Genomic DNA, 23,896 nt, shown 5'->3' with positions numbered 1-23,896 from the left:
TTTTGAGACTCTCTTCTAACCTGTTTGCCCCAGTCTCCTCTCAATTGCATTCTTAACAAAGTAGAAACATATTGTCTCCATTATCAGAGACAATAAATGTTTGCTTCTTGCTTTCCCCCCCCTCTCTATATTTTTAAACACAATTGTAAATAGTCTTTATGTCTACAGACAGGATGTGTGTATTAGTGGGTTGGGCTAAGAAAATTGTGATAAATGTTTCGGCGTTGCATAGGGCACATGTGTTCTGATTTGTTGATTGGAATGATCACAGCATTGTGAGTTGCAAGGTGAGTAAGTGATGAGAACATCACCAAAATATCTAGTCTTACAAACATGCCTTTCTACTGACAAATTTTTTTGACTCCTGTGTTGCAGCTGTTGAGAATGGACGGGTAGATGTCTTAAGGCTGCTGCTTCGACATGGAGCAAATGTTAATGGGTCCCATTCTCTGTGTGGATGGAATGCCTTGCACCAGGCTACTTTTCAGGTAACTTCTGAATTTGTTATTTCACCTTTCTGTAAATTGTGTGTGCTTTACCCTTTTAAAGTGACAGTTCTATACAGTTTTTGCTTCCTACTTGGCTGTGATTTATGATGGGTAGTACAGTGCAGAAAAGGCAGTCTAAATGCTAATGACCACTTTGAATAAGCCAACTGCTCTGGGAGTTTCAGCAGCTTTGGGACAGGGATTATCTGGGTTTTTCAGATGTTGATAGCATAGTTAAGAGACCATCAGAATATTTGGGATGTAAACTGATAAGGAGAAATGGCTTATTTTAAGTATAGTAGTGTGTTTAGAAACGATAACTCCTTAGTGCTTGGTCTAGCAAGCTAATTTTATAGGATTTTATAAGGATTATATTTCCTAGAGATCAGTATTTATCTATTTGTTTAATGGGCTTGTTAGAGGTGTAGAATAATCTGATCATTTAATATTGGGTTGGTCAAAAAATCTGTTTAGTTTTTTCCCATAAAATAAAAGATACATTATTCATTTTCACCAATAACTTTATTGATTTGGATATTTTGAGTGTATCAGCTGTCTCCTGCTATTGGCTTCTAGAGCATGGAGGCCAGGAGTGCTGCTAAACATCTTTCAGTGCATAAGACAGCCCCACAGCAAAGAATTATTTGGCCAAAATGTCAATAGTACCAAGAAACTTCTCAAACCACTTTTGATATCATTTAATCATAGCACCTTCACATATTGTACAAATCTTTTGTTTTTGCATTTTAGTTGCGTTTTTACCTTTCTTGAAGTAATAAAGTATAATACACTGAAAATCTTGTGTATTCCACCTTCAATACTAAAATAGCTGCAAAAATTCACCAATTTTGAAAAGTTTTTTAAATGCATGCTGATATGACAGCTGTCACAATACAATCTAACAAAATTATTTTGAATGAAGTTAAAGATAGCTAAGTGCTACTAGAGCTATGGTACGGAAAAAAACAACAGATTTTTTTTGCCAGTACTTCCTTCCCATCCAACTTTTTAAAAAAGGTTTTTCCTTTAGTGAGGAGAAAAAAAACAAAACAAAAGACCAAAACAAAACACAGTAAGAAATGAGGTACCTTCTATTTTCTTTGTTTTCTCTTATTTAAAATGTGAATCTGTGCTTCAGGAAAATGCTGAAATCATAAAATTGCTCCTTAAAAGAGGAGCAAACAAGGAATGCCAGGATGACTTCGGAATCACGCCTTTATTTGTGGCTGCTCAGTATGGCAAGCTAGAAAGTTTGAGCATACTTATTTCTTCGGGTAAGATTAGTCCATTCACCTTTGCGCTGTTAACGATCATGAGTGTTAAGTGTGTGTCCTAGGAAGAAGAATTCTTGACCAGACGTAAATCAGGTCGTGAAATTTATGGTTTTATGTTGGTGGTAAATAAGACTACATACAAGTTGATTTATAAGTCTGGTTACTAAGTGTCAATTATTAACATAATGCAATGTACAGCTACTAGTTTATCTGGAGAGAAAAATAATGATCTATCACTAAAGCAGCTTTATTGGAAGCTGAATGATGGGGCTGTCTTTTCTTAGAGGGACCTGAGCAGTTCCAACTTTCTAGGGTAGAAGTCTCTTTTAGGATTGATTAAGTTTATTAGATAGCTATTTTTTTATATTAAGTCTTTGAGTTGTATGTTTTGATCAATTGCATGATTATTTACATGGGTTTATTTCAAAGAATGTTTATACTTTTTTTAAAGATGTTATTTATTTATCTTTAGAGGGGAGGGGAAGGGAAGGAGAGAGAAGGAGAGAAATATCAATGTATGGTTACCTCTCGTGAATCCCCTGCTGGGAACTGGCCTGCAACCCAGGCATGTGCCCTGACTGGGAATCGAACCGAAATTGTGTGGTTCGCAGGCCCGTGCTCAATCCACTGAGCTACACCAGCCAGGGCAGAATGTTTATATTTTTTTATGTTAATAGCAACGCATAAACCTGCTAAAGAGTTCTCCATGACACCATTATACATTCAGCATTGTGAGAGAAGATGGGTTGTGGTGGCTTTCTTAACTCTGTGTGACATTTGTGACCAGAAGCATATGTTACGTAAGGGCTTTAAAATTTCTCCAAACGCCTCACATGCCCCACATGAGTACTAACCTGCCAAAGCGTGGATAGTGAAGAGCAGAAGGGAAATACACCAGGTTTGCCATCAGACAGATGAAAAATTTTTTTCAATTACATTTAATACAAAAACTTTAAGTAGCTATCCTTTTCATATACCTTCTATAATACCTAGGCTTCTAATAAATTACTTCTAAATATATAAAAGAAAGTAATTACACAGCAGGGCAATAAATATTTTTATTTAAAAATAAAAATATTTTCTTATTTTTAATTTGGCTTTACAAACATTCAAGTACTCAAGCTGAAGTAGGGAGCAAAAGAAACAGTCATTAAGTTCTAAATTAAGATATCTGTTATACACATAAGTCTGTAAGTCTTTTGTTGAGAGGAATCTCCAAAATTATTTATTTGGACATGTGTTTTTATATTAAGAATCCCAGGTCCTGAGTGTTTAAGTGTCTTGCCAGAGATCTGAAAAATATCTCTGGATGGAATCAGGACTTGGACCCAAGCCTTCTACCTCTCATCTTCCTTCTTCTACATTGTGCCTTCCTGAGGACTCTTCTAATTCATTAAAGCTTCCAGTCCCATAAATTGCAATTATTAGTGTGTAAGTAATATTTAGAATAAAATAGGTTAGACTGCACTTTAATGACTCTCCTTATGCCAAGCCTGTCTCCTGGGATGTTAAGCACCTGTCGTTTTGTTTTGTTCTTTTTTTTTCCTTCTCTCTTCTCTTGATAATTATGAACAGCAAGTTGAAAAAAGGTGTATAGGTGTGTTTATAATGTGATTATTTATGTTTCTAGCCCCTTAAAATGACATTACTTTCAGTGAATTATCTGTCATTCTTTTCCAGCTTTTCCACCATAGTCTTATAGGGACTGGGTTTCTTATTTTCTGATACCTTGAAATTGTCAATCAAAATGAAACATTGCTTGAAAAAGAAAGTTAAATAGACCTTTTTCTTGACTTAATATTTCCTTAGTATAATAGTCTCTACTTCTTTCTGAGGCTGATAGTAGGTGAGGCATCCACATTGTATTGAGATTGTACTTGTCTAGACATGTTGAATGTCCAGTTGGAAAGTTGACCCATTTAAGTGGGTCCATAAACTCATTCATGTTTTCCATAGTTTTTACCCATCTCATGACTTTGGTTTATTAAAGGTGTATTTATGGAACATCCTTTTAAATAAAAAGTAGTTTTTCCCCTTTGATAATGATGATTTTACCATTGAGATATACTCCAGAAATTTTAAAATTCTCCTTATTGTGTAATAACATCATAGTATATTTAACACATTGATAGTCAGAAAAGTTTGGGGAAGTCTTTTGGTTATTTTCAAACCTTTACAAATATTGAGGTCACTTTCAACTTATTATCTTTATATACTTGTGTCTGGTACCTAAATAATTAATTAATAATTAATAAATTAATTAATTAATGCTTTAAAAAATTCAGCTCAGGCCCTGGCTGGTGTAGCTCAGTGGATTGAGTGCAGGCCTGTGAACCACACGATCGTGGTTTGATTCCCAGTCAGGGCACATGCATGGGTTGCAGGCCAGTTCCAAGAAGGGGACTCATGAGAGGCAACCATACATTGATATTTCTCTCCCTCTCTCCTTCCCTTCCCCTCTAAAGATAAATAAATAAAATCTTAAAAAAAATTCAGCTCAGAGCCCACTTAAATAAACTTTTTTCTTTTATTATAGGAAAATAATAATAATAATGCTCTGTCATGCATTGGCCATGAAGAAAAGAATGCAGTAGTCAATATGAGTGTAGTCAGTATGAGTTTTAAGGCATAGCCCCTGTGTATGTCGTATCTTATTCATAGAACTTAGCCTGAATTGATTAGTGGCATCTACAAAGGTTCATAATTTCTTTTTTTGCTTACATTTTCAGTAATTATCAGAAAGGTTATCCATATTTGATGGTTTTCTTTTTATCTTGTTAAACGATTATTTATTGGAGCCACAGAGGGCTTTCTGAAAAGGGGGTTAGAATGAAATGAATCCTTTGTTGACCAAGACTTTTGTTTTAACTCAAAAATGAATTCTAAAATATTAAGAACTTCTTTTCTTGCCAACAAAAAAGCAAAAACAATTTAAATGGTTACCAACAAGTTAGGTGAGTCAGTGTGTTGTGACAGCAGTATCCACTAAGGAGAGGAAACTGTTGTACAGTTGACCCTTGAACGATGTAGAGAGTGGGGCTCTAACACCACCCTCTCCACACACAGCTGGAAACCTGCGTGTAACTTTGACTCCTTCACAACTTAACTACCAAGAGCCTGCTGTCAGCCAACAGCCTTATTGATAACATGAATGGCCGATGAACACTTTTTTTGTTTTATGTATTCTTACAATAAACTAAGCTAGAGAAAAGAAATGTTACTAAGAAAATGAAAAGAGAGAATACATCGACCGTGCTGTGTATTTATTGGTAGTATAACTTCACATCATCTGTTTACAAGGTGGAAGAAAGTCCACATATAATTGGATCCCTGCAGTTCAAGCCTGTATTGTTCAAGGGTCATCCGTACTGTGAAACTCTTTTAAGGAAGCTGCTTTGAAATTCATGTTCATTATTATGTTTTTTAACCCCATAAATGAGGATCATCTGTTAAATGTCTCATTTTGTATTAGGTGCAAACGTCAATTGTCAAGCCTTGGACAAAGCTACTCCCTTGTTCATTGCTGCTCAAGAGGGCCACACCGAGTGTGTGGAGCTTTTGCTGTCCAGTGGGGCAGATCCTAATCTCTACTGCAATGAGGACAATTGGCAGTTACCTATTCATGCAGCTTCACAGATGGGCCATACAGAGTAAGTGTTAAAAACAGAAAATTAAAGTAGTTTCATAATTGAAAGGCAATAAGGAGTAAGTCTTCTGGGCCAGCCCTATAACCTCCAGACAAAATCCTTGGTGTTCCCTTCTCTACCACACTGCTGAGTGACTAGATCCACCCCTGCCTCTGTCCCCCATGCTGTCCCCAGTTCCTCTTAGTCATGCACTGTTCCAGTGGCTGGAAGTGGGACAAGCTCAGGGGCTTTCTCTGGGTGTTAAGTCTTTTCCCTGATTTCTCAAGCTATGGCCATACTCTTAGGCTATTCTCCAGTTTTATCCCAGGCATCTTTAGTTAGCTGTCTGATGGCCTTATTACCTATTTATCTTACTTCTGTGATTCCAGAAATCGTTTGAGTTTGTGACTCCTGTTGGAGTCAGTCTTTTGTGTGGTTTGTGTAGGTCTTCCATTTTGAACCCTTTGATTAGACTTCTGCTTATCTAATCTCAAGTCCAAACCAGTACTTTTCCCTGCTCATATTACTCCTTCTCCTTAGCCAGTTCTCATGAAACTTTTGGTATTGAGAGAGAGAGAGAGAGAAAGAGAGAAAGAGAAAGAGAAAGAAAAGATGGTTGGAAATCCTTGAAATTGGGGGTTCCAGGAATTTTGGAAGCTAATAATCTGGTTATACCTATGAGAATACAGTTGTTTATCTTATCATAAATTGGCAATGAATGGTTTTTTAAAGTATATGATTAAAGTCTTTAGAGTTATAATTGTACAATAATAACTTTATAGCTATTGTTTTATTTAATTAAAAAATTGCAGTGAAATTGTCATTAATGTTTGTTCAGTAGGAAGGCAGATTCTGCAATTTGGTTATTTTGACACTAGGTGGCATGGTATTTTACTGTTTTTTTTAAAGATACTGGTAAGGATGTTTGTGCCTCCTAGGTGAGTATTTCTCTGACCAATTAAAAAAATTAAACACATTTAAGTTGTTTAAACAAATTCTTCATTTTAACACAATATTTGAGTTTTAAAATTTGGTGTTTTTCTTAACTTTCAGTTGTTTATTTAAACATAAATCTTAGGTATAAGCATACAACATAAACCTCAGATCTTTGAATCTGAGCTTTAAAAAATCTTCTTGGGAATTTGTCCTCATTCACTCTTGATTTTGAGAATTCTGTTTGTCCCTGATGCTTTCTTCCATAGACTACTTCTAAGCCCTGTAAGTGTAAGCTCTCCTTTAATAACTATCACCATCTTGGGCCTACCTTAGATAAGGAAAAGTATCAGAGAGAAAGAACATACTTCAGAGTAGCCCTGTCTTTCTTCTTCAAGAAAGAGGGGAGGTTTCCTGGCTTTCATTATCTCTAGTTTTTTTTTATTTTATTTTTTTAAAAGATTTTATTTATTTATCTTTAGAGGGGAAGGGAAGGAGAGAAATATCAATGTATGGTTGCTTCTCGTGAGTCCCCTGCTGAGAACTGCCCTGCAACCCAGGCATATGCCCTGACTGGGAATCGAACTGCAATCATGTGGTTCACAGGCCAGCTCTCAATCCACTGAGCTACACCATCCAGGGCTTCCAGTTTTATTTTCGATTTCAGAAAAGTAGACTAGTCCTCTCTCTGCCGCTGATGCTGGAGGTGAGTTTGCAAATAGTAGAAGGACTTCTGGTTTAATGATTTTCTTAAGCACTTTTTCTGCTTATCAATCAATTTTCTTTATAAATCTTCCTCAGTGTTTAAAGAGCTCATATTCTTTTTCAGAGAGTAGAATATTTGAGCAGAAATTCTGATTTCTTCCTGATGGAAATACTATTCATTTCATGTTACTTATCATTTTTAAAAAATTGTACTAATTAGAAAAATAAAACTTTAGTTTGTACTTTAAGAAGGAAAATAACTTATTTCTTGATGCAAGTTTATATTTACTACAATGAAATTTGAAATAATTGACTAGATCCTAAAATATCTAACATAAAATGTGAATTTTGGGGAGTAGGGTCATCATGGTAAGATAAATAATTACTGAAAAAATAAGAAAAAACACCCTGTTACCTATTTACCTGTAAGAACACGATTCTGTTTCAAATCAGTTTAAAGATGTTTGTATTGAGCAACAATAATAAGTGTAACATTTTGGAGTATATAGCCTGTAAAATTTAATATAGGTAGAAGCTATGCTGAAGACAGACTTTTAGTATGCATATATCAATAGGTGACTATAAATGTATGCTGTAGAAATGTGGCCTATACTTATGTGCATATAAACACATTAAGTGCTTTTACATTTGTGTACTTGCAGAATCTTGGACTTGCTAATACCACTTACTAGCCGGGTCTGTGACACTGGGCTAGACAAAGTGAGCCCTGTCTACTCAGCAGTGTTTGGAGGACATGAAGACTGCTTGGAAATGTTGCTCCGGCACGGCTACAGCCCAGATGCCCAGATGTGCCTCGTCTTTGGGTTTAGTTCTCCACTGTGTATGGCTTTTCAAAAAGAGTATGTATATTTGCTATATTTTTATTCTTTTTTCTATATGGAGATGTATTTCTAACTCCTGACTTTCTTTTATGATAAAGCTTAATATGTCTTAGTGCTAAACTGTTAACTTAAAAACAAAAAACAGACAAACAGAAAAAACCCCTCTATGATGTACCTTGTTCAGTCCAAGTACAGTAAAAATGAAGTGATAATGTCAGATTTTTTTCCCTTCCCTCTTTGGATCTGGAAAATAAATAAGAGAGGGGGAGGAGAAAGAGAGGGAGAAAAACATCAGTCTTTCACTCCCCAAATCAGGGACCAGGCATGTGCCCTGGCTGGGAAATGAACCGGTGACCATTCGGTTTTCTGGCCAGCATTCAGTCCAGTGAACCACACTAGCCAGGGATGGATTATTTTTCAGTGTAACAATTTTAAAGACTACTTTAATTATATTAAAAAATTTAGGGATTCTCTGATATCCTTGGTCTCCAAAACAATTTATAAATTAAAACAAACTTCCAGTTATGTGATGAATAAGGTCTGAGGGCCTGAGTGTAACATGGTGACCTAAAGCTGGTAACACTGTAGGGTGTAACTGACATTTGCTAGGAGAGTAGAACTCACGTTCTTTCCCCCCTCCCTAAAGAAGTAAATTCGATGGAGGGAATTTTTTTTCACAGTGTATACATTTATGGAATCATCATTTTGTACACTTTAAATATCTGTCTTATTTGTCTAGTATACCCCCAATAAAGCTGGGAGGAAAAATTGAAAATGACTGTATCAAATAAAGTGTTGACTATGTTTCATGTTATTTACTAATTGAAATTTGTATTTACAAAACTTGTTTTAAACCTAAAAATCAGTGTTGTAGATATTATTGTATTTGGCATGTAGCATTGTCTATGTGAATCAGAATAATTAAATTAAAATTTCTTAAAAATATCTGATGACCTGCCCCATGATCCTTAAGTTAGAAGAAATGAATTACTGATGTTTTATTAGCTTCTGGCCAATGCTTGTATATTAAGACTCCTAAAGTTTTAAAATACACAGTAAGATTGTAACAAAAGCCATGTGAAGTAATATCTGTGGTTCATCCAATAATGGACCACAGTAATGGCGTAGGTTGTGCAGATAGCTGCTTTTGTTTTTAATGACAAAAGAGGTTTCAGTCATACCTCGAATTGCATTGGCTTTATTCACTATTTGTTGTCTATGATTTAATTTGAATACTTATCAGAAACTTATTTACTAAGATTTTGAGTCTGCCATCTCTTTGCTATTTAGAATAGTTCATTTTATGTATTTGGAATTTAAGTTTCCAAGTATATTTTATAGTCTGAATATTTGGGGTTTTGCTTAATCTGAGTCTCTGGGACCTATTCTATGTATAACTTTCATGATTTCATAGAAGTTTGTTTCAAGTTTTTTCTTTCCAAACCCATTAGTTTACTCTCAGTAAGACTGCATTGATGACTTTAGTTGTTTCAGTTTTCTCCATTCATATCTAACTCCCTTATATTTTATTATTAGGTCAGTTGAACTGGACTTTTAAAGATTAGATCAGAACATGATGATTTTGGATAGTTTGTATGTGTGTGCAATATAATGATGGTTGTTTTTTTTTTTAACCTTTATCTTACTTTTTGGAGAAATGATATTATTAGCCTTTCTCCCTTATCATCTTATTAGAGTATAACATAAAACATATAATATAGTGCTCCTGTTAACCCTGGATCACCTTAAAATTAATGTTTTTCTGGCCTGAAGAGTAGGTAACTAGAGCCATGTGGAACAGAGAATGTAAGGGGGACCTTGGGGAAGAAGAGGACTGGAGTAGGCAGTCCTCTCATTCTGTGTACGAACCTGCATATGTCCTGAGCTCATGCCAGGCTTTGAATGCACAGACCCAGATTGTTGAAAACAAGTTTTAAACTGCCACCCAAGTCTCAGGTTAACCCTCTGAGTGGCGTATTTCATAGGACCGGTTCCAGAGCAGTATAGCAACGCCTTTAAGAACTGAACTGACATTGGAGTCACTGTCTGCAGAAGGTGAAACAGAAACTGTAGTCTGGCCTTTCTGTGGCTCCCTACAGTGGGGTCCGTGGAGCATTGTCCTGGGTTGCTGTCATAATTTAAAGGGAAACTTCACCATTTCTGTAGCCCTTGATGCCCTGCATTTGAGGAAGGCAGGATGTCCACAAATTCCTTGCTATAGGAGCCCTTTTAGGTGTCACACAACTGGACTTAAAAATGGAACAGTACATTTACCAAAGAAATAGCGATGGCATCTGCATCATAGGTTTTAAGAGAACCTTGGAGAAGCTTCTGTTGGCTGCTGGTGCCATTGTGACCATTGAAAATCTGGCAGATGTCAGTGTTACATCACCCAGAAGTACTCACCAGTGAGCTGTGCTGAAGTTGGCTGCTGCCACTGGAGCTTCACTTTGGAACCTTCCCTGTCAGATCCAGGGGCCGGGACTTCTGGTGGTTACTGATCCCTGGGCCGACCACCAGCGTCTCACGGACATTTTATGTTAATCTACCTACTATTCTCTGTATGACACAGACTTTCCTCTGCTCCATGTGGACACTGCCATCCTGTGCAACAACAAGGGGTTCTGTCAGTGTGTCTCTCAAGGGGTACTGGCCCAGAAAGTTCTGTGCATGTGTAGTATTGTCTCCCGTGAGCACCCATGGGAGGTCATGCCCCAGCTCTGCTTCTACAGAGATCCTGAAGAGACTGAAAAATAATGGCAGGCTGATGCTGGCAAGGCTGTGACCAAGGAGGAATTTCAGGGTGAATGGACTGCTCCAGCTCCTGAGTTTATTGCTGTCCGGCCTGAGTTCTCAGACTGGTTGGAAGGCACACAGGTACTCCTTGTGCCTATTCAGCAGTTTCCTACTGAACATGGGGGTGCTCAGCCTGCCACTAAAGACTGGTCTGTAGCCCCGACTCAGTGCTCAGGTCACTGAATGGGTAGGGATAACCACTGAGTGGCCTTAAGCTGTTCTTCCACAAACTCATAAACAAAATGGAAGTAAAGTTGCTGGAAATTAAGCAGTTTCTAAAAAAAATAATTGCAGTGTGAACCTAACTAGGTTATATGCTTACTCAAATAAATAAAGCAACAAAAATCAATATTCCTTAAAGGATTGTAAAAGGACTCAGAGTCTGTACAATGTTAACATTCACAATGTTCAGGATACATTCTAAAATTACTTGACATGTGAAGAACCAGTAAAATATGACCCCTTCTCAAGGGAAAAGACAGTAGGCGCCAACCCTGAGATGATACAGATGTTGGAAATATCAAATATTGAAAACAACTATTAAAATTATTCTCTATGAGGTAAACACACTTGAAGTAAATAGAAGGGTAGAAATTCTCAGATGAGAAATAAAAACTATAAAAAAGGAATCAAACAGCAATTTTATAACTGAAAAATAACTAAAATGCAAAATTTATTGCATTAGCTCCATAGCAGAGTTAGAATTGACAGAATCAGTTAACTTGAAGATGGACCAATAAAATTATCCAAACTGAAGAACAGAGTTCAGAGAAAAAAAGATTGGGAAAACAAAACAAAACAAAACAAGGAACAGAGCCTCAGGGGCCTGAGGGACAATATGGATGGGTTGACATTCATATTGTTCAAGTTCAGAAGGATAAGAGAAAGAGATCGGCACAGAAAAATTATGTGAACTAATAATGTCGAGAAACTTCCCAGCACTGAATGAAGATGTAAATTTATAGATTTAGTAAGCTTACTAAACCGATGCAGGATGAAGCCAAAGAAAAGCGTGTTCAAAATAATTGAACTCTTGAAACCCAAAAGTGAAGCAGCAGCAATGTGGTGTGTAGCAGTTCATGGTCACAGATGTGAGCTGTCAACCTTTGTTTTTGCTGTTCTTGGAAAGTTTGCTCCATGAAGTGGCCCTATGCAACATAATTGAAATCTGGTTCGTTGGCTTTAGAAGGGCTTATCAGCTGTTTTCTTCCATGTGGGAACTTGTAATTGGACCAGAGGTATTCTTAATTAGTAAGGCAGTTTTTCAGTGTTTCAGAAATTATTGGAAGATGTTATTTGTTAGCCTGTAGGGAAAAAGCTAAAACATCAAGATACCTATTTCATGAGAATACCTTCTCCTAGTCTTTCTAATTGACTTTTCATTTGCCTGGGATCCATGGCAATAGACCTCATTTTTGTACATCTTTGCCATTTGTTAACTACTTTGTGGGGAATTTAATTGAAAGAAATCTTTTCCCAGGGCCAAATCTGAAAGATGGTAGTATCATTTAATGCTTGCATTTAATGTGTCCATATAAAGGGATGGATATCAGTATAGTACATAGCACACAGTAGAAGAATATCCAGGTACTTTTCTTCTTTCTACTACCCTTTGTCTATCTAGAAAACAATATACATTAAAATTTTAGTGCCTATACTACATTTATATTAGCTAGTGTCTGCCTATTAGTTTGCATTCAGTCACTGTACATGTAATGCGAAGATCATTTGATTATTTTGGGACTCTGGATAAAAATTTACTGGTCAAAGAAGAAAACTGATGGTCTCCTAGTAGGTTTTGTTTAGTATATCAAGGAGGTAATATAGCTGGGTGTCTGGGGGAAAAATACAAATTAAAAAATTTATTAATTTTTTTCAGTAAATGTGCCTCTTAAAGTTTGGATTCTCTACAGCAGTGATTTTCAACTTTTTTCATCTCATGGCACACATACACTAATTACTAAAATTCTGCAGCATACCGAAAAATATACCCTATAAAATACGCCAATCTGACAAAAACATTAGGTATAATTTTTATTCATTCACACTGGACGGCTATTGTTGTCTGGGCTGTTGTCTTGTGTTTTTTTTTTATTTGACTATCTAAGGGAAAAGAGGTCAGTGTCTCTGACTAAATAGTAAGGTACTACATGTTTTAAAAATTCTTATGTCACACTGGTTGAAAAATGCTGCTCTGCAGTGTCATACCTAAATTAATTAAATTAACTAGAATTCCCATATAAAAAGCAAGGATAATTTAATGTGATTTTTATTAAAAATAACTATCCTGTTCTATTGCTCCTTAATGAAACAGTGTATGAATTTTCTGTATCCCATTTAGCAATTATTAATGAGGAATTGAGTTTTGGTCATAAAAATGGTACGAGGAAAATTCAAAAACTTCAGTTTTCAAAATTAATTATTAGTCAAGTTTGGAGAGAATTGGTAATAGATAATGAGGTAAGTTTAGTTGTATAAATTTAGAAATTTTTATAGCAACAGTATGTTATTATAGTAATTTTAGTTTGGTGTGAGATTGTTGTATAAAATGATTTGATCAACATTTATCTCATTTAGGTGTTAATGAGTTAACAACTTTTGTTTCCTCATTTGTGTGCGTGTGTTTTTGGCACTTCTCTGAGATCTGGATATTGACCATCTGTGGCTCTCCTGGCACTGTTGGCCAGTTGTGTTGCAGTGAACTTCTGTCTCTTTTATACATGCTACAATTTTAATATCAAATGGTAATGAAAATAATAAGTATAAATGATGGCTCTGTGTTTTACACTTTTCCTTCTTCATTGTTCTATTCAGCTGATTTCACTTTAACTCAGGATTAGCATCCTGAAAGGTTTTTGCTGGGTATCCCTTTGAGAAGGATGAGCTTCCCTTTGAAGCAGTGACCTTTCGCTTTTCTCACCACCCTGAGGAACAGTGGGAAGGTGTCTCCTCCACCACTGGACAAAGCAGTCTTTGTCCCTTGGGGCTAAAAAGTTAACAGCTACAGTCACATGAAAGCCAGTCTTTTAAGGGCACAGTTGAGAAATTCAACTGAAATAAGAAAATACAAGAAAATAAAGACTCCTTTAACTGAAATGTGTGAAAGAGGAGGGAAGTTGAGACATTTCAGGACAATTTGAACAAATATTAATGTTTTTTATATATGACTGCAGGAAGAGCTCATGGCTTCTTTGACCTGATTTTGTATTTTGAATTGATACTGATCATTGGTAGCCTGTTCTGTAGAAATTGTATTTTTTCTTATCATCACATCACACATAGGTACATCTGATAAGGCCTAGTGTCTTCATTTTGTTTTCAACAAATGGCTGAAAGCCATTCAGTTAAGGCTTTCTTTATGATCTTTGATCATTCAGCTAATAAGTTGGTTAGATTATTTTTTTGGCTAATCAAACACAAAATGCTCCAGATGTTTGCCCATTTCTGTTTGTTAAAATAAATCTTGTTAGATTTAATAAATCTTGTTAAAATAAGTCGTGTTGGATCTTCTTTCACTGTGCTTCCTTTGATCTGGGCACTGTTTCTGTGCACATTTTCTGTGTACATTTTTGAACTTCAAACAGCAGAATAAAGAAAAATGTACAGGCCCAAAGATAAAGTTTAGACATGTCTTTTTTAGCTTTTAAATTTCTCCTCTTTCTTAGTTATTTGATAATTTTTCATGGTTTACATAACATGCAGTCTGTTAATGTGTCACACTTAGTTGTTGATATTTATATTAAGTAGATCAGCAAACTTTTGGTCCTATCCAAAATGTCCATGATTAGAAAACATCCATGGGTTCAGCTAGCCCATAATGTTTATTTTTGCTTTTGGTTTCAGACATAAAAAATACTACCATGTTTTATTGTATTGTGGTGGTATTGTCAATAATAATTGACACAGGAAATTGTGTTTTTGGTCCTGTTTTGACAGGACCAAAAAACATACAAAAAACATTTGGTCCATGCCAAAAGCTCCCTGATATAATTGGCCCTGTACCAGAATGCCCAAAGAGACACTTGATCTACTCATCTACCACACCCCATGAGCCATTAGCAGTTAGGCTACTAAAGCAAGAAAAATTATTATTGACAATACCACCACAACAGGACCAAATATCATACAGGACCAAATATCATATCATACAGGACCAAATATCAAGGACAGGACCACATGTCCTGCAATGGTTAAATAGGATGCACGGTTTCTTTCAAACTTTAGGACTTGAAGAATTTTTTTGATTCTTTATCAAGATTTAAGAGAAAATTTGTTTCATAAGAAGAGAATTTGTTTAAAGTCTTAAGAGAAATGTGTATGTATGTTCATGGAATTTATCATTTAATCAAAGGTTATCTACACCCTAGGGTCTCCTGTTGCTCAGTAACGTCTTATCATTTGGATCACTGATGTTGCTTGTGTTTTTGGAGCTTGCGTGTGAATTTGAGACCTTCAGCCCTCCCAGAAGCTCAGGGCATGCCGACAGAGTTTTATGGTTCTCCAGTTTATTTTATGTTTATTATCCACCATATGATGGGTTGTTTTGTTGGAAATGGGTTAATACTGTAGCACTAGACAGTTTTATGAGTCTTTTAGGAGTGTGCTTTTGTCTCTTTTATCACAAGACTAATTGGAAGAAGTTTAAAGCTGGACTTTCCCAAATGTCTTTTTTTTAGAATACTAATTCTGTAGATTGTTCATAGATACTACATGGGGTGAAATAGTTAAGTTTGGAAAACATAGGGTTAAGTAATGTTTAAGAGTTAAGAAATAGATTTCTTTCTTGAAGGGCTTCTAAGGATTTTTTTTTTAATGGTGGTGGTTTGTGAATTATTAAGAGGGGAATAAATCTACAAAAATTTGAAAAGCTTGAGAACATAGGATGAACTTAAGTTTATACTAATTATACTATGCTTGTTCCCATGCTTGTAGACTTTTTGGGCACTTTATACTCTATATTATACTTATTTGAGGTTAGTGATTATATCCTTTGCTTTAATTTTAACCTACTTCTCAGAGGTGTCTGGAGTCTGAAGAAAAATGTTTTAGCATATAATTTGAATATGTACTAGAATACTGTGTAAAAATATGTTTATCTTATATTTTCTTTTTCAGACTCTGTACTACAGGGTTTCTCAAATATTTTCATTTCAGAGCCTTTTTTATATGGATTATTTTCAGGGACTAATGTTTCAGGTAACATACTTTGGAAAACATAGGTCTGGCCATAAAGTATTCCTCAATTTGACTACTTCATGAAAGTGTTCAGTTTTCATAGTGAGGGGATATATTTTACACATTTGCTGTGTTACATTCAGTTAGGTTTTGGTTTGACATTATCATAATTCTACTAGTCACTAGTCCTGTAACAAAGCTTTCTTTAATTTTTGCCTCTAGAATAGAGATAACAGTAGAATGTAATTCTCGGGGTTGTTGTGAGGATTAAGGCACATCTTCCATGTAAAAAATTTAACATGGTGCCTGGTACAGAATAAATACTGAAGTTTGTTTTAGGGAATTGTATGTCTGTATATTCCTTTTACACTTTAGAGATTGATGGTTTATCGCTTGGCTTTATTCTTAACATTTTTTTAGCATGAGCCACATGTCTGGGTAGTATTTTGAAATTTTCAGAAGAAAGTCTCTTGGTTTTGTAGTTCTTTTTTTTTTTAAACAGAAAATCTGTAACCTTTAATTTGATATGTGTATTTATGGCTCACATTTACCTTTGTATTCTGTAGCGAAAGTATGCTGTCTTTAAGAGCTATTGATGGTTTCAAAGTACTCAAGATGGCTTCAGAGGGAAGAATTTAGCCAATCCCTGAGCTGCACATGTAAACACACATACCTGGAAAATTGCCAGGCTTCTTGAGAGTGATGTAGCACATTTGTAACAAGTCAGTGTCTTGAGCTTATAGTTTGCCTGCATATTTTTTTGAAGTATGTTCAATAGTCCATATATAGTTTATTCTATAGTAGATCCAGGAAGTAATAATAACTGCAGGCAAAATAATGAGAACCTAACGGGGTTGAAGTGGTTGGAATAAATTGATAATAACTGTTTAGAGCTGTAAGTCAGAAGTGTATCCTTTAACATTTCTTGCAGTGCAGGACTGCTGGCCACAAAGTCTCTCAGCTTTCCTGTGTCTGAAAACAGCCAGAGGAACAAACGCAAACATACAGGACTATTTTCAAGAACAGCGACCTAATGATGGACTTCTTATCTGGAACAAATAACAAGATAGTAGACAGACAACAACATTATTAATTTTTATAAAGAAGTTTTAGAATATAGACTTTTAAATTGCTGTGGAAATAGTTAAAAGTGAAGAAAATATTGTTTAATCTTTTGACTAAAGAAAATAATCACAAATTCGGGTATAAATGAAATAAATTTTAAAAAATATGCATGGGTTAAGTGACATTTTACTACTATATATAGTGTTTTAACCTTAAAACCTTGATTTAAAGTTCTGTAGGAAGTCCTCAGAAGTAGCTGGTCTCACTTAAAGTGGTTTAAACATGCTATATTGGTTTTACCTACAGTGCCTCTTATTTAGATTCTGTAACACTATGGTTACAGAATGGTTAAATATTTTTATTTGTTTAAAATAACATTAATGTCAGTTTTAAAAGGAGAATAATTTTATTCTTGCATATTTTTTCACGGTTGTCTATATGGTAAACATATGTGTTTATTGGGCTTTATAACTGTTAAAATTATATAAATATTTTTTAAGTGGTCATACAACCATGATAATTGCAGGGTTTTTAAAAAAAATTTATCTGTAGAGAGGAAGGGAAGGAGAGAGGGAGAGAAATATCAATGTATGGTTGCCTCTTATGTGTCCCCTGCTGGGAACTGGCCTGCAACCCAGGCATATGCCCTGACTGGGAATCGAACCGAAATCGTGTGGTTCGCAGGCCCGTGCTTAATCCACTGAACTACACCAGCTGGGGCCATAATTGCAGTTTTTGATGAGTGTATCATATTTTATACTTACCCGCTCTTCTGTTATTCAACGTTTAGGCAATATCTTTCTTTTTAAAGTCTGTTACAGATAATACTATGGTTAGCATTTGTGTAAGTAAAATATAATTAAAAAAATTTTACTTCCTGGATAAAGTCCCATGATTTATGTTTATTATATTTTATTTTAGTTTATATGGTATTTTACTTCCCATATCATTTATCTTTACAAATACTTATGGTACATAGGGCTAATTCTGTGCCAGAAAGGTCAAGTAACTCATTCAGTCACATAGCTAGTAATTAAGTGGCTGAGCAGACTGGCTCCGGGGTCTGCACTCTTACAGCTTTGCTGATACTCTTTTTTTCATACATCTTACCAGTTCACTCTCTCAAAAAAGGATCACACTTATTTTTAATCAGTTTAACCACAACTTTTCGGTATTAAATGATAAAACATTTAAAAATAACTAGTTTAATAGGTATAAAGTGGTATACTTTTATTCTATGAAAGTACTTGAGAAAGATTAATTTAGAAATAAAGCTATAAGTTAAATTTTTGTTCATGAAAAACTTTTCTATATGATCATTATTTACCATAAGACATTTGCAAGTAAAGGGGACATTGACTAAGGTTATTGCCAAAGGAAATGGTATTTTGGAGATTGCTAAGGACAGATGGAGTCATATGTTTTTAGAGACAGGTCATAGTGTTTAGTAACTTCGTTCAACAAGTAGTTTGTGGTAGAGATACTTACTTGTACAAAAATATAAATTGAGAAGAGGTTTCTGTATGTCAATGATAATGTTTAAAATTATTTAAGATGAATGTTTAGAATTCTAAGGGCACTTCCTGTTCATAGTTGAAAATTTAAAACCATGCAGGAGTGTAAATGAAAAAGTAAAACTCTCTGCCCTGGCTGGAGCTCGGTCAGGTGGAACAGCGTCCTGGAACGCCAAGTTTGTGGATGGGTCGGTCTCCTGTGTCCCCCTGCGCCCACCATCAGGGCACATATAGGAGTCAACCAGTGAGTGCCTAAATAAGTGGAACGACATATTGATGTTTCTCTCTCTTTCTAAAAGTCCTCAAAGAAAGAAAGAAAAAAGTGAAACCCTCCCTCCCTCTTAGTCTCTAATCTCAAATCCACTAGAAATGTAAAAACCACCTACTATCCCGTCGGCTGTTCTTATTTTGCAGCTGTAACTACTATTAATTATTTGTAACATTTATTCTTATTTTTTTTTATGTAAAAGTCTAACTTCTTTCTTTTCTTTTTGTGGTGGAGCTGTGAATTCTTTGGAATTGTGAATATTCTTTTGAAATACGGAGTCCAGCTAAATGAACTTCATTTGGCCTACTGCCTGAAGTATGAGAAGTTTTCGGTATTTCGTTACTTTTTAAAGAAAGGCTGCTCATTGGCATCATGGAACCATACATCTGAATTTATAAATCATGCAATTAAAGCACAGGCAAAATACAAGGAATGGTTGCCATCTCTCCTACTTGCTGGATTTGACCCACTGAATCTTCTATGCAATTCTTGGTAAGCAATCCTACAATAGTGGACCTTACCTTTTTGAATGGATATATGCCCTTTAAGTTCCCCCAATTTCTTGAGACCTCATTTTGGGATGAGGGGGTGTGTGTGTGTGTGTGTGTGTGTGTGTGTATTAGACTGTAATGGCTGGTTTGGGAGGCTGCTAATAGTGAGATTGAATGTAAAGACAGATTCTTGCCAAAAGAATCTAGGAGGTAACTGGAAGGGAGTAGAAAGGGACAGATGCTAGTACACTCTTCTGAGAGGTACCGTGTATCTCTCCTGCTTAGGCCTCTCTCATGCTCCTGTCAGACTGTCCCTGACAGCATGGTGTAGCTGCGGTGGAGATTTCTGCTGTCGCTTAGTCAGCTAGATCGAGCACTTCTGGTGTACAGCATCTCGTTGATTTGAACGTTGTCTCCCTTAACAACTGCTAATTTCTGAAGTAGCTGAGACTGTAACTTGTTTACCTCAGGGAGTTTCTTAGAAGGGTAGCCTCTACGAGTGATTATTTTGACAGCTGGGTTAGGATCTTTCTTGGGCAAGAAGAGGAAAACCGTTTCTGCAGCCTCCAGCCTTTGCAAAAGTTGTTGGTGTCTAGTCGGGGCTGAGGAGGTGATTGTAGAGTGAGAGAACTCTTTTGGCCAGATAATCCAACTAAGTGAGAAAATAGAGTAAAAGTCTCGAGGAAAATAGAGGAGAGGGTGTTTTATATGTTTCAATAAACCATTATAAAAGGCTTAAGTTTTGTGCTTCAAAATCTACCATTTACTAAAATAGTGTTTAGACTAATACTGAGATTTTGCATGTCAGCAGAAAAGTGTTTGGATATGTTGTTATTATTTTTTCAAATGAGATCCTGTTGGGGTTCATGTCGGTGACAGAATGGTCTCTGCTTGTAAGTTTAGTTGGGATTGCTGGAGGCTCCGTTTTCCACCCGGTGGCTTCTCCATCTGTATGTGAAGAACAGTCCTTCTTTTGGCAGTATCCCAGCATTTCATCTTTTTATTATGTTTTTCCTTATAAATAATTCAGCAATTTTCACTAGGCAGGGTTTTATGCTTAGGGATGCAGTAAGTGATTTGAAGGATGTAGAAGTAAAGGCAAAGTTTAGACACACCCTCTCATTTCCACTTTATTTTTGTGTGTGTACAACAGGTTGAGTTTTTTATTATGTTTACTCTATTCTCCAACAGCAGATTAATACATAGTTATCTGTTAAATGCTCATTGTTTCAGTTTCCTCTATACCTTTTTAATACATTTGCACAAAAACTTTGTATTTTCAAGATAACTGAATGAAATACAAAGATTATTGACAGTTTATTGGGAAATCTCTGATTTTTAAGTTATTTGTATATGTATATTCGTCTTAACAGATACACACACACATGCGACTAAGGTATCGACACTCACTAATGAAATGCTATATCTAGCCATTAATAAAGCTGTGTAAGCATCCTTAACTTTTTACTTAATGAGTTTTATTTTGCGTCTGGGCTCCTGACAGCTAGCAGCAGTTGTTCCGTACCATTCTAGGATTCGCCCACTGACTGCAGCTGGGAATCCAGCCCAACACGTTGAGTAGCTGTTGGCAGCGTGCCCTCTTCCCTCTCTTCTCTCCCTTGATGCTTGTCCCCAAGGCGCCACGTTCTCTCAGCCTCACTCTTTGTGGTCCGCTATTGAAGCTGCTCACTCAGCGCCATACATATTATTGGCCCACTACTTTCAGTTTTCTGATTTCAAGTGTATTTATTTCTCATTTCTAGTTTATTTCTTTAACCAGCACCTGGAATACTACCTGACACGTGGTAGGCGCTATTTTAAATTCTTTACTGTATTAACTTGTTTACTAAGAAATACACTAGATACTATTATTTTTATTTTATAAAAGAGGAAATTGAGGCATAGCGATTAACATACTTGCCCAAGTTTAAACAGCTAGTTAGTGATGGGACTTAGATTTGAACCCAGGTTGTCCTGTATTGTGACTCACATCTGCTTTTCTGACCACTGTGCTATATAGTTCTATCACTTAATTTTGGGTATCTCAATCCCTTGCCTAACCTGTTGAGCTGTGCCAATTTAACTTGTTCCTTTCTGTTCTTAAATTAGTAAGAACCTATACAGGGAGAAAAATTAAATATTGCCTTTTTTTTCCATTCCTCTTCAGCCAGTTACTTAGACTGCTGGGAGGAGAGGGATTTATTTAGCTTTATTCTCTTAGAAGGCTTTGTAAAAATGACTCTCCCATACCAGTTCTCCCCCAATGTGAGTAGCGCATTTGAGAATTTTTGTGGTAATAAGCTGCTGAATATAGTGTGAGCGGTATTTATTGCATGGATTAGGATAGAAAAGAGTTAAGAACCAGTAAACTACAAATTATTTTGAAGTAAATTATAAAATTTACAGGTTTCTGGATTGAGAATGCCAATTGTATATAGTTTACTCAGAGGGGGTGACTTTAGTCACTTTATATTCATTAGAAAAATACAGTAAAAATTGTCACTTTAGCAGTATGCTTATCATGGTCAAATTTTTGCTCACTGTTCTTTATTGAATGGGCAAAGCCACTGTTTACACTGAATATGATAAATGTTTTGCTTTCTTTGATCAAATTTACATTCATAGAGCTGTTATAAGAAAAATTCCCCCGTAAAAATTCAGTGTGCTGTTAAAGTGGATTTTGGTTATATCTTATTTATATCATGTAAGATATAAATTATGACTTACTTATGTAAGTCTGTTGCTTAATCTCTGTTGCTTTAAGTCTTAAATTAAGACTTACTTATGTATGTCTGTTGCTTAATCTTTGTCATGTAAATTATAAATGGCTTTCCTAGCTTTTTTGTGTCTTGAATGTTCTTTAAAAATGTATCTGGCTGAATAATTTGCCTATTACAACATAATCCACAAAGTTGAAATATTTTTTCAACTTTAAATGCAAAACTGAATGAGGGTGCCCCCCACTGAATGTAACAAGTACCATGTTTTGCTGTGTATAATGCACACCCATGTTTTTTGCCCTTTCAGGAAAAAAATCTTTTGTTTTAATTTTTTAACTCAATTTTTTTACTTATTTATATTTCGATAGTTGTTTTTGTATTATAAAGGAATTTTAGCATTTATTTTTTAACATATTATGGTACAAGAAATTTTATGTAACAAATAATTACAAAACACAGTGTGCTTTTTCCTCAGACAGGGTGATGGTAGGGAGCTTCTAACTGAGTTACAAGACCGGTAACCTTGTTAGAATGTGTTGTTCTCTTTAAGCTCTGACTGAATTTCATGTCATCAGGCCTGCTGAAACTTCCAAACCAGTGGTAGTAATAGCAAACATTTATATAACATTTTTTAATTTTAGAGTATGTTTACTGTATTTTCTTATACTGTTGTCCCAATTAGTCTTCTGAAATTGGCAAGTTAAGTATTCTCGTTTTTGAGGGCCAGGCTCAAGGGCTTAGAGAGTTTCAGCAACATGTTTGTAAGTGGAGGTAGTTTTAGAAATCAGAACTTTTCTTTGACTAGTGCTTTTCATTAGGATTCAAGTGCTTATAAAATTTGGGGAGGTCTCTTTTGGGTAGGTCGGTAGGAAATCTGAAATTATTTGGTAAAAATAGAGGGAAAACTGTTTGTCTTGAACAACTTCTTTTAGATCCTAGAGATGAAACAGATTCTGCTACATCCTTTAGAGGTGAATGTAAATGTGGAAGGTTCTTAGTGGGGAACAGTGTACATCTTGGGAGTTGGGCAGAAACAAGCCGTTTCCCCCGTGTGCTTAGCTTAGAGATGGATTGGGGTGTTTAGGCTTTATCCTTTTGGGACTGTTAAAGCAAGATGGTCCAGTTGGGGGAAGATAATGGCAAATTCACTGCTGACACTGGTGCTCTCTCTGTCTTTTTCCCAGCTGGGGAGGGGGAATGAACGTTTCTACCCTCTTTAAGAGTAGAGGTTCCTCTTGTCATCTATGGGGCAAACTATACACGGAGTCAGTTCAGTTTCCTGGGGGAACCTGTAGATGCCTATTCATATTCCCTGAGCTTGCCTCCAGTGACAGGAATATTTCCTATGCCCCAGTTTTCTGTCTGCCTTCCATACTAAGGTGTTGTAAGAATAGATATGTGGTGTTTTGGGGATGAAGCTCTGTTGTATCTAATGGTGTGTTAATATCTTGCTAACACAGGATTGATGCAGTCAGTGAGGACACCCTGATCTTCACTTTGGAGTTTACTAATTGGAGGAGACTTCCCCCAGCTGTTGACAAGATGCTCTCTGCTAGGGCCTCAAACTCCTCTTGGGCTCTACAGCAACATATTGGTAAGAAAGTACGATTTTTAAACATAACTCACTACTTTTTCTTCTCTAGCTGTCTTGTAATTTTAAGAATTGTCAGTGAACATACTAAATTGGGCATCATTAGCGTTTTCTTTATGTGGAGGAAGGATGGGGTTGTGAGGAGAGATGATAGTAATTTTCTTCCATAAAAATCATACCTGATTTTATAAGTTTAGCCTAAGGAGCATATAAAGAAAAGGATGTATTTACTGATATTATAATTTAATGATATCCTTTTATTTTTACTAAGTATCACGTAAACAAAAGGGAGTTCTAAAAGTCTTGTTAGTGAATAGTTTGTCAGAAAATGCTAAACTTAATTTTCTTTTTCATGGTGTGTTTGTATTTGTGTTCTCTCTTAAATATCTTATCATTTCTAAAGGGAAG

General features: G+C 35.7%; 1 protein-coding gene and 1 pseudogene across 3 annotated transcripts in view; both read left to right on the top strand.

Moving 5' to 3' along the window:
• The window catches only part of ASB3 (ankyrin repeat and SOCS box containing 3), an 89,176-nt gene that overhangs the window by 47,814 nt on the left and 17,466 nt on the right, over positions 1-23,896 (top strand). For all 3 annotated transcript variants that reach the window (XR_005066753.1, XM_037047896.1, XM_037047895.1), the window contains exons 4-9: positions 376-488; positions 1,627-1,762; positions 5,235-5,412; positions 7,689-7,886; positions 18,921-19,178; positions 23,358-23,491. Coding sequence is in view for 2 of the 3 variants with exons in the window: in XM_037047896.1 (XP_036903791.1) it covers positions 376-488; positions 1,627-1,762; positions 5,235-5,412; positions 7,689-7,886; positions 18,921-19,178; positions 23,358-23,491 (1,017 nt within the window). In the remaining variant the exon portion in view is untranslated. The remainder of the gene's footprint in view (positions 1-375; positions 489-1,626; positions 1,763-5,234; positions 5,413-7,688; positions 7,887-18,920; positions 19,179-23,357; positions 23,492-23,896) is intronic.
• On the top strand, positions 9,659-14,683 carry LOC118988801 (40S ribosomal protein SA-like; annotated as a pseudogene).

Source organism: Sturnira hondurensis, unplaced genomic scaffold (genome assembly GCF_014824575.4).
Source record: "Sturnira hondurensis isolate 20B ecotype Veracruz unplaced genomic scaffold, ASM1482457v3 Scaffold0006413, whole genome shotgun sequence".
Classification (NCBI taxonomy): Eukaryota; Metazoa; Chordata; class Mammalia; order Chiroptera; family Phyllostomidae; genus Sturnira; species Sturnira hondurensis.
The sequence above is the reverse complement of the archived record's forward strand: the minus strand, read 5'-3'. Positions and strand labels throughout refer to the sequence as shown.